General features: G+C 39.3%; 1 protein-coding gene across 1 annotated transcript in view; it reads left to right on the top strand.

Annotated features, from left to right (window-relative positions):
* Nucleotides 1–12,140, top strand: part of LOC127661188 (RNA-binding protein Raly-like) — a 173,383-nt gene that overhangs the window by 102,041 nt on the left and 59,202 nt on the right. The window contains exon 3 of the mRNA XM_052151791.1: nt 9,078–9,128. Coding sequence (XP_052007751.1) covers nt 9,078–9,128 — 51 coding nt within the window. The remainder of the gene's footprint in view (nt 1–9,077; nt 9,129–12,140) is intronic.

Raw genomic sequence — 12,140 nt, 5'->3', positions numbered from 1 at the left:
TCCAAAGAGAAAATCTGAATGAGCGCTTTGCACGGCAGCTCCTTTATACCCGTATGTTCGGGGGAGTGGCATGCATATACCACTCGCCAATTCCGATTGGCCTTTTATCAAAGATCAGAGGTGTCTCGGGCTCCCAAGAGTGACCCCTAGTGTCAATTTATCGACAAACTTCGAGTGAGTGACAGATAGGGAACAACAGTTTTTGAGTCAAAGTGCTGTACAACATCATGCATAAAAAATTATTTATACAGCAAATATACACAACAAGGAGAGATAAAAGACAAAACTAAAAAATCAATTCTGAATTTAGCAGGTAACCAGTGCAATGAGGCAAGTACAGGGGTAATATTATCTCTTTTCTTATGCCCAGTTAGAAGCCTAGCTGCTGCATTACGAAAAAACATGTGACCCTGTGGGAGAACATGGTCGTTATTGCAGCTAATGCTGCTTATGGACAGTATACTGGCAGAGTAATTTTAAGTTTTGAAACTGAGATACATCCACTGATTCAGTGTCAAATGTAGCTGAAAGAACAAAGCTTTGACCTTTGACTGCCCACTGAATACGTCACTAAACCGTGAAATGACATTGTATAATGAGTGTTTTGTGTGTGTTTATTTAAATACGGCAGTCCATTTGAATTAGCCTGTGTAGATTCAAATGCTCAGTGCACATTACATATACCAGCTTGAAGAATGTCCTGCCTTTTGAGCCTGTGAGTGAGAGAATATGTATTTGCCCATATTATCTAAAACCATAAAGAAAAGTTACATGAGCGTATAATGGGTCATTTAACAATGACACACTTGTCAGTGTATCCAACTTATTTTGCAACGTGGAAGTAAGCAGCAGCTGCATTTCTGGCAAATTTGAGAAAGCTGAGAAACTGCCTGTCTGTTTACTATACACCACTAAGAAAGAGAGAATATTCTCAAATAAGAACTGAGGTGTTTATTATTTTGCCAAGATGAAACAGTTTTGGTGCAAATAATGTTGAAGCAGCATTTTCCTGGCATCTTTCTTCTCTCTGCTGGTTGTGTATAGTTTGTGGAGGCCTATCAGATGGTGCCCAGGACTGTCTGATTTCATTCATTCTGCCAGTGCAACAGTGTGTGATTAAACAATGGCAAAATGCGATAAACGGTAAAACTATATGCGCTCAAAACCAATGAGTTTATGAAAATCGTAATTAATGATAATAATATGTCTACATTTATTGCTAGCCTGTAATATAAAGCAGCATAATGTAGTATTTTTGTATAGCTAAAATAGCTGGAAGTGGCTTATACCGGAAGGGGTCCACATTCAAGGTTAATAATGGCAGCGCCCTAGTTTTGCTAAAAAATAAGGTGATAACATCAGTGATCAATAGCACACAAGTGAACAGCAAATGATGACCTGACAAGAAATATTGACAGATTATTTATTTCTTATAATGGATTTGCACAATGCAGAGATTTTTGCTGCTTTGCATGTCTTTACATCATCTAAAGTTACAGGAAAAGGTATGTGAACCCTTTGGATTTACCTTGATGTCTGCATAAATTAGTCATACAATTGTATCTGATTGTAAATAGACAAACACAGTCTGCTCAAACAAATTACACACAATGACACAAGATGTAAACATTGATAGTTTAAGGTGAAAAAGTCTGTGAATAACTTCTCCAAAAGCTAACTGGAGTCAGGAATCAGCTGACATGGAATACAACATGAGACAAGTTCTGATGTGTTGGTCATCGATGTCCTGCCATATTAAAACAGTCACACATTTTAAACAGTTTTAAAATGTGTTTAAAAAGCATTTGATGGTGCTGTTGACTTCTGCTGTGGTGATGGGACCTTCAAGTTGCTGTCAGCCATTATCTGTAATGAGATTATTCAATGAAATAGCTTCACTGATGTAGTCTCTCAATGCCTGAACACACATAAACACAATAACCACACATGCAGTAAACAAAACAAACACGACCTGTAGTGTAGCATATGCAAGCATACACTGTATACCCACCTATTTTTCTGAGGATTTTGCTTATGGCCACCTACAATTTGAAAAATGATACATATCAAAGTCTACCAGAGCAACAAGCTGGCATTTTACACATAACTTTTCTGACTACAGAGGCTATGCTACAGCATTTTTAGTGAATAGTGAATTATGTTAATAAGTATTCAGCGATTATCTCTAAAAGTGCAGAGGGAGTAGATAGATTTTCTACAGAATAATATTTTTTGTGTCAGGAAATGGTTTTCTGACTACTCTAAATATAAAAACCCCTCATAAATCAGTGAAAAAAAAAAAAAAACATTTTGTGTGTACCTGGAAAATATTCACAGTGCTTCAATTTTTCAAAATTTTGACATGTTACAGCCTTATTCCAAAATTGATTAAATTCATTATTTTCCTCAAAATTCTACAAACAATAACGACAAGGTGAAAGAAGTTTGTTTGAAATCTTTGCAAATTTATTAAAAATAAAAAAAAATAAAAAAATCACATGTACATAAATATTCACAGACTTTGCTCAATACTTTGTTGAAGCACCTTTGGCATCAATTACAGCCTCAAGTCTTTTGTGTATGATGCTACAAGCTTGGCACACCTGTTTTTGGGCAGTTTCTCCCATTCTTCTTTGCAGGACCTCTCAAGCTCCATCATGTCGGATGGGGAGCTTCGGTGCACAGCCATTTTCAGATCTCTCCAGAGATGTTCAATCGGGTTCAAGTCTGGGCTCTGGCTGGGCCACTCAAGGACATTCACAGAGTTGTCCCGTAGCCACTCCTTTGTTATCTTGGCTGTGTGCTTAGGGTCGTTGTCCTGTTGGAAGATGAACCTTCGCCCCAGTCTGAGGTCCAGAGTGCTCTGGAGCACGTTTTCATCAAGGATGTCTCTGTACATTGCTGCATTCATCTTTCCCTCGATCCTGACTAGTCTCCCAGTTCCTGCCGCTGAAAAACATCCCTACAGAATGATGCTGCCACCACCATGCATCACTGTACGGATGGTATTGGCCAGGTGATGAGCGGTGCCTGGTTTCCTCCAGACATGATGCTTGCCATTCAGGCCAAAGAGTTCAGATTTTGTTTCTCATGGTCTGGGAGTCCTTCAGGTGCCTTTTGGCAAACTCCAAGTGGGCTGTCATGTGCCTTTTACTGAGGAGTGGTTTCTGTCTGGCCACTCTATCATACTGGCCTGATTGGTGGAGTGCTGCAGAGATTGTTGTTCTTCTGGAAGGTTCTCATCTCTCCACAGAGAAATGCTGGAGCTCTGTCAGAGTGATCATCGGGTTCTTGGTCACGTCCCTGACTAAGGCCCTTCTCCCCGATCGCTCAGTTTGGCCAGGCGGCCAGCTCTAGGAAGAATCCTGGTGGTTCCAAACTTCTTCCATTTACGGATGATGGATTTCCCTGTGCTCATTGGGACCTTCAATGCAGCAGACATTTTTCTGTACCCTTCCACAGATCTGTGCCTCGATACAATCCTGTCTCAGAGGTCTATAGACAATTATTTGGACTTCATGGCTTGATTTGTGCTCTGATATGCACTGTTAACTGTGGGACCTTATGTAGACAGGTGTGTGCCTTTCCAAATCATGTCCAATCAACTGAATTTACCACAGGTGAACTACAATCAAGTTGTAGAAACATCTCAAGGATGATCAGTGGAAACAGGATGCACCTGAGCTCAATTTTGCGTGTCATGGCAAAGGCTGTGAATACTTATGTACGTGATTTTAATTTTATTTTTAATACATTTTCAAAGATTTCAAACAAACTTCTTTCACGATGTCATTATGGGGTATTATATGTAGAATTTTGTGGAAAATAATGAATTTAATCAATTTTGAAATAAGGCTGTAACCAAACAAAATGTGGAAAAAGTGAAGCGCTGTGAATACTTTCCGGATGCACTGTATATGCAATCCAATTTAATTATTTGATCAATTATAGCAACAGCCAAATCCCATAGTAACTGCCGCTGTAAAAACAGGAAATATATTTGTGATGTGTTGCCTTGCATTTTGATCATTGTACATTAAAAGTACATGACAGACATTCAATGAATCCTTTCCAAATAGCTCCTTGACAATATATTTGGTGCCAGGTAACTTCACCAACTGTATTGGGCTTCTTAGCACCTGCAATGTAAAGTGAAAATGGTGCCTTTAATGCCCGTTTAGGAAGTGTTACGATCCCTGGTTGTCTGCCCCGTGTTTTCCGTGTCGCCGTCACCATGATTCCTGACCTTCATCGCTGTGTCATTGTTCTCACCTGATTGTTGTTTGTTATCATCATGTTTCTGTGTATTTAAACCCCGCTGTTCCTCCATTCCCTTGTCGTTCGTTGTTTTGATGTTTCGGAAGGTTCTGATGTTTTGATGGTCTGCCCATGTTCTGATGTTTGCTCTGTTTCCTGTCTTGCCGTGTTCATCCTGCAGTGTTCATCCAGTCCATGTTCCTTCGATGTTTCCATGTTTTTGTTTCAGTCCCCCCCGTGGATGTTTCATTTGTTCCAGTGTTGTTTGTTTTCACTTTGATTAATAATAAATCCGCACTTAGATCCTCACTCCCCGTCTGCCTCCGCCTGCTTGTCATAACAGGAAGCACTACTTGCTGCCGATAAGTAAGTAAGCCTTTCGGGCCAAACAAGTCTCATGACGTTTGAAAAGGTCAATGGATTTCCCTGCTTCACTGGGATCTTTCTGTTGTTAATGAATTTGATGGTTTCATGCACTCCTTGAAGAGAATCTCATGGCTGAGAACACACTGATTTCTCTCAGCTTTCTAATTTATAATACAAGTAAAAACCAAATGTAAGATGGATCATATTTTCCAGATTTTTGTTTAACATTATTTAAGTAAAACTGACACAAAATGTCAACTGTACAGTGCCTGGGAAGAGACAGATTTGGTTAATTTAGTTTTGTTGTGGCCACGTCATAACTCATGGACACGTGATAATATGTTCGAGGTAACGACATCCTTTTCTTATGGCAACTAGTTTTATTTTGAATGAACTTCACAGGCATTTTACTTTTGCATCATTAAATAGAATTTCCATTATTCTCATATTAATAATTCTATTAATAATGATACAGGTATACTTAGTAGTGGTGTTTTGGTCGTGAACAAATAAATGTTGATCTTGATCCAAGATGTTGGTGCGGTAGCACGCAGAGGCCGCTCCGTATCCAAAATGGTGCTATTTTTGTTTCTTAGCCCGACTTTTACAGCACATGGACATCGGAGCAACCGGTGTTCATGTTTACCATCGCCAGATACTGCTCAAATACAAGATTCGTGCAACAACCAAGCTGCATGATGATCTGCAGGAGAAGCTACTAATGTTTGCTCCCTGAACAATAAACTGGACCACATCCGACTCCAGCAGACTATGCAGCGTGAGTTTAGAGACAGCTGCGTCTTTGTTTTCACAGAGACGTGGCTCTGTGACAGAGTTCCGGATGCCGGCATTCAGCTAGACAAACTCACCTCGTTTCGTACTGACAGAAATGCAGCTCTGTGCGGTAAGACTAGCGGTGGTGGCTTGTGTGTTTACATCAACACGGAATGGTGCAAGAACTCTATGCTAGTCTCTAGCTATTGCTCATCGCTGGTGAAGCTTGTGACTGTTAGATGCAGACCTTTTTATTTACCATGGGAATTCACCACTGTCATTAAAACCAGATTTTACATTCCCCCATTGCTAATTCTAAAGAAGTGCTCTGTGAACTGTATGTGGCTATTAGCAAACGGCAGAACGCTCACTGTTTATTGTCGCCGGAGATTTCAAACATGCAAATCTCAAGGCAGTGCTCCCTAAATTCCACCAGCCCCTCCCCCACCTTGGCTACTCAGATCATGTCTCTGTTATGCTAATCCCAGCATTCAGCCTGCTCGTCAGGTGCACAAAACCGCTTCAGAAGCAGGTGAAAACCTGGCCATCTCTGTTCTTCAGGACTGTTTTGAGTATACTGACTGGCACATGTTCAGGGAGGTTGCAACATATGGTGACTCTATCAACTTGGAGGAATACACAGCATCAGTGATCAGCTACATCAGCAAGTGCATTAATGCTGTCACTTTCTCCAAGACTATCACTACACGTTCCAACCAGAAGCCGTGGTGACTGCGGAGGTGCATGCGCTGCTGAGGACCCGAGACTCCACCTTCAGAACAGGCGACAAGGTGGCTCTAAGCACAGCGAAACGTCTCGGGCCATCAGAGAGGCAAAGCATGCACATGCCCAGAGAATCCACAGTCTCTTGGACAGCTGCCACACACGGCGCATGTGGCAGGGCATCACCATCTACAGGACAACATCAGTTGCCTGTGACAAAGATGCCTCCCTTCCAGATGCGCTGAACAACGTTTCGCTCGGTTTGAGGCACAGAACAACGTGGCGGCGAGGAAGACCACCCCTCCTCCCAACGACCAGGTTCTATGTCTTACCACAGCTGATGAGAGGAAAACTCTATGTAGAGTCAACCCACGGAAGGCTGCTGGACCAGAAAACATTCCTTGCAGAGTGCTCAGAGGATGTGCAGACCAGCTGGCAGATGTTCTTACAAACATTTTCAACATCTCTCTGAGTAGCGCCGTCGTTCCAACGTGCTTCAAGGCAACCACCATCGTCCCTATATGCTGAAGAATTCTTCAGTGTCCTGCCTCAATGACTACCGTCCCGTCATGCTCACACCCATTATCATGAAGTGCTTCGAGAGGCTCGTCATGAGGCACATTAAGACCCAGCTTCCCCCCTCACTAGACCCACTGCAGTTCGCGTATCGTCCCAAACTTTCAACAGACAACACCATCGCCAACACCCTCCATCTGGACTATTGTCCTGTTCCTTTTTGTAATTATTGTACTGTCTCATACTTTTGCACACGTTTGCAAGTGCACTTTATGTAGGAATGTTATTTAGTCTGTAGTCTCATGTGGTTCTGTGTTTGTCCTATGTTGTTTAATGTAGCACCATGGTCCTGGCGGAATATTGTCTCATTTCACTGTGTACTGTACTAACTGTATATGGTTGAACGATAATAGAAACTACTTGACTTGACTTGAATTGAATTCATCTTTTAAGAATAATTTTCTCGTTCCCTTCCATTGTTACCATTGTGACCAACTCAATGTTTTTCAATAAATCAATTGAGTCAACGGTTTAAGGACTCACAGCATATTAAAAAGACACTCATTTGCCAATTTGCTTTATATTGCTATAAAGATCTAATTGCAGAAATGGAGTCAAGAGTCAAATCTGTATTTATTGCATGATTGTCAGCAGTTACAGTATTGCGAAAGCATTACATTGCATATTGAATAGTAAAGTGTTAAAATAGACAATTCAGAAAGTAATTAGGGTGACGTAAATTAATTAAAAGTTTTATTAATAAAATAAAAAGACAGTTTAAAGGGGTCATGACATGGTTTTTTTTATTGTATTATTATGTTCCCTTAGGTGCAATTATAGTATTAATATATATTTTTTTTAAGAAAAACTTTTAAAATCTAGTGATTTATGACCTTTTCCCACCCTGTTTCTCATCCTCTGATTCAAACAGTCTGTTTTGGGGGCGTTTTCCATTTAAGACTTCAGTGTTAACGCCCACTGTTATGATTGGCTAACGTCAGTGCCTATGTATCAATTATTGACGCCCCAGCCAGAACAATATGCAAGTAAACTAAGTAAAAACACTGTGATTATTCATAATGAATGAAATTGCGCTTTAAAAAGTAGTTTAAAGTTTAAAATAGATTACTTACAGTTTGCGTCGTCGTTGTTCCCAGAATAGTCGGCACGGACTTATCTTTGAGCAACAGTTTTCTGGCAAAGCCAGCATCATATTGAGATTTGTTCTCAAAACAGTCATCCTTAAAATGTACAGAACAAACGCTTAAGTTAACACTGCCGTGACTGGAACGTCGCATAAAAAATAAACTGCATCCATTTTTCCCTGGCGTCTGGATCTTTCGGCAGCTTATTCAGAGGTTTTGTTTGACCACAGCCAGGAACAGCACATCTGTGTGGCATCGTAATTTTCCTGTGCACAAGTAGTCTCTGTCAGAGCTCGCTGTCCATCGACTGAACACTTGTGAAGCGCACGGCGATCTGAAATGAGCGTAGTTGTCTTGCGCTGGAGGCGGTCATATGCAAACGCTGTTACGTCACTTCTAACCGACACGTCACTTCTAACCATGAATCCAGAACGAGCTGTATTTTGAGCTTGATTAAATAAATGATTCGTTTAGAATGGGGAGGACGTCTTAAAATATTAAACTTGCAGGACGTTTTAATGATACAAAGACCTCTTATATACCAAAAGATCAAGGCAAATTTGGTTTCTCATGTCATGACCCCTTTAAGTAAAATAAAAAAATAAAAATAAGTATATAATGATATAAAATATTTTTGATGAACAGATTCAAAAGCTTCTGGGATAGACACAGGGATAAACCTAAATCTCCATCATTAATAACTAGTAAAGAAGTGATTGTATACAGTTTAAATTACATTATTCTATGTTTTTGCTTTTAACATATGTTAGAGCTGTCACAAGGATCACACATGCATCCAGCGGTATCAGTGGATGCATCCGGTTGCGTTTTATTGATCAATGATGAATATGACTGTTTAAATCAATAATTTATTTCACAAAATAATATTGTGTTACCACAAATTAATATGTAGTGGCCTTAACATACTGTCATGTTCCCACAAGTTAATTTTACATGGCCACAACAAAACTAAGTGAACCGAACCCATCCCTTCCCGAGCACTTTAGAACTGCTTGCATTGGAGTGATTCTTTTATTAAAACATTTTTAAACACCATAAAAACACAGCAAAAGCAATAGTTATGATGCACTAAATTCCAACTATTCTGAAGTCGTAAAATTAAAAAATATATAGTGTATGATTGTCAGGTAAAAGTAAACAGAATAGTGTTACACAAAAAGTAAAAAGAAAATGTAAGTAGTAATAATGAACTATAATAACATAGAGCAAAATCTAAAATATGGTGTAGATATAGACTTAAGTCTGATCACTCTGTCTCTCTCTCTATCTCTCTAGATCAGAGGTCGAGCTCGACTGTGACTGTTACCAGGACGATCTATATGACAGGTAATGTCACCACCGCCTTGCTGCTCTTGTCAGAACACATAGAGCACATGAGGAACTTGCATTATCAAACCAGCTTCTTGTACTGTATTTCCTGTGTAATATCATTATAATAGCTAACCAAAGCTATGGTCTCTCTTACCATGTCCTCAGACAAAAAATAGTTGCTTAGCAAATTCCTCATTTAATTATTTATGATTAGACAAGTCTGTTGTTATTATATTTCAATATTGTGGAAAGCACACGAAAGGATGTAATTTAAGTATGCTGTATAGACCAGTACGTATGGAAAATAATTCTGAATGGGATTCTGAATTCCAGTTAAAAAACCCATGAAATAATAATTTAAGTTGTGTTGCTTTTAGGCAACTAGCTGCTAGCTTTAACATCATCAATTTGCTAGTCTACTTCTAAACTTTGCTAACAGCAGACATATAAAAAAAGACCCAGGAAAATTCCCAGAAAAATTGTCCAAACAAATGCTTTTGGAAGGAGCTTGAGGACGCATCTGTGTTGTAACCAGTGCTGATGATGACTTCCCAATGTCAGGTATAGCAAACAGAACCCAGTTGCACTAGTGTGACTCAAACAGAAAAGCTGGGCCAAAACAGACTTAAAAAATGCCCAGATAAAAGGCAAATGGTGGAACAATCATATCGACCCATGGTGGGGTAAAACAATAGAGAAAACAAAGGGAACTTAACCAACGCAAGACATTTACATTTATGCATTTGGCAGACGTGTTTATCCAAAGCGACTTACAGTGCACTTATTACAGGGACAATCCCCCAGAGCAACCTGGAGTTAAGGGCCTTGCTCAAGGGCCCAACAGTGGCATCTTGGTGGTGCTGGGGCTTGAACTCCTGACCTTCTGGTCAGTAACCCTGAGCCTCAACCACTGAGCCACCACTGCCCGGTGCTAAGACAAAATAGAGCACTGATCTATATATATAATTATATATATTATAGTTATATATAGATCAGTGGAATAGAGTCCCTCTGCCATTCTGTGTTCTGCCTTTTGTTTTAATTAAAATTACTGTTGCATATTTAAACTTTTTGAAAGATGCTAGCTAAGTTCATTACTTGACTCTTGTTTTGCATATAATAGTTTTCTAAAAATGTACATTATTTGGATAATTGTTAATAAAATCTCTAAAATTAGATTTTTACAGAACTGAAAGAAGAATAATATTTAATATAGTTTTAATATATTTTTTGTCCAATTTTGGTGTGTTACTTTCAATAAAAGTGTGATTTTATTTTATTGGTTTGTAGTTTTTCAATTCAGATTCATTAAATTCATGAAATTAATGAAAAAGTATAAAATGAATACAATTATACACAAAAACATTTTTTTTCAAATGGGTAAAAATTTCGGTTTCGGTTTCGGTTTTCGGCCAAGTGCATCCTGGATTTTTGGTTTCGGTTTCGGCCCAGAATTTTCATTTCGGTGCATCCCTAAATTATATAAATCTTGATGTAATCCTTCCTCATGATTACGCAGCTTGTTTTCATGAGCTGAATGGGAGGCTAAACAAAAAGTAAAAATGTGACGAGACGGCAGTATCCCCAACAGACTTGTGCAGCGCATGCAAGCTATTCGCACATCACAAGCCGGCAGCGCTTCGCATTCGGTTAATAGCGTGAGTAAACGTGCCCGCTTTGCTTCAGTCAGGCTGCTCGGATGACAACCTACATTCCGTGTTTCAGCATACAGGTACACCCTCCTTAAACCATGGTCACATTCAAAATTACATTAAACGATTAAAAGAGAAAACATAAACCCACATCATGGGTTCAAAATCTGAGTCTATTTAAAAAAAGGTGTGACCAAAGTGTTACCAAAAAGGGCTAAATAGTTGATCGGCTTGTGATGTGCGAATGTCTTGCACACGCAGCGTGAGTCTCCTCACACTTGAATTGTGTTTAGCTTCCCATTCAGCTGATGAAAACATGCTGTGTGATCATGAAGAAGGATTACATGAAGATGTAGATTGGAATGGAGGTGCGCAAAAAATTCTTATAAATAAAAGCATTCACCAGCTATTGGCCAGGAAAATAAATATTGGCACTCATATCAAAAAGGTTGCCGACCCCTGGTGTATTGTGATCCAATCCAATAATTTCTCATTCATCTGCTTTTGGACAACATCGCTAGCCTCTTTATTCTCCCTGTCCATCTAAAATTAAATATCATTCACAAAAATCATAATGATTCAGTGTAAAATTATTGATATGTATTATATTTATTATAACTGTTGACGGTTGCATGAAAAGTGAGCATTTAGCAGTTGTGTCAGTCAGACAGCTCACGGGGGCACTCGGTACTACTGGAACTAATAATGATGCAGTTCCACGAATAAGACAAAACATTTTCTGACCAATTCAGTAAGTGTTGATTCAAACAGTTAACTTGTTCATTCACAAGTTGGAGACTAATAGCTAAGAGTAATTTCTTTATGAATAGAGTAATTTGTACACTGGTCTGGTTGTGTTTGTTGTTTTGTGCAAGAAGCGAAGACAAATTCACAATAGTAAGATATGCTGTCTATTTATTGTCTTCATATTATTTAAGTTTTTTTCATCGCAATACAAGCTGCGAACTCTCAACTCAGATAAAACAGGTTTCTTTTTTGCTCTTGTGCTGTAGATTCAATGGTAGTGCAGGAGTTTTTTAATTCTGTGCTCTGTCAACAAGAGACATTGAAATGTTCATGAACTGTTAACAAAAATGAACATCTTAAAATCATACAGTTCAAGATGAAAAAAATGGAATGGGGTTTCTATAAGGTTCTTGGTTCTGGTTGTATATGGGTTGTATAAGATGTGCAGATGAAGCACACACAGAAGTGCACGTGTGTGAATGTGATGCATTCAAGGGGGCACAGAGGGCAAGAAGGAAGTCCAAGGGGGCACAGAGGGCAGACAGGAAGTCCAAGGGGGCACAGAGGGCAAGAAGGAAGTCCAAGGGGGCACAGAGGGCAAGAAGACAGTCCACGGGGAGCACAAGAC

The sequence above is a fragment of the Xyrauchen texanus genome, chromosome 21, assembly GCF_025860055.1.
Source record: "Xyrauchen texanus isolate HMW12.3.18 chromosome 21, RBS_HiC_50CHRs, whole genome shotgun sequence".
In the NCBI taxonomy this organism is placed as follows: domain Eukaryota; kingdom Metazoa; phylum Chordata; class Actinopteri; order Cypriniformes; family Catostomidae; genus Xyrauchen; species Xyrauchen texanus.
The sequence above is the reverse complement of the archived record's forward strand: the minus strand, read 5'-3'. Positions and strand labels throughout refer to the sequence as shown.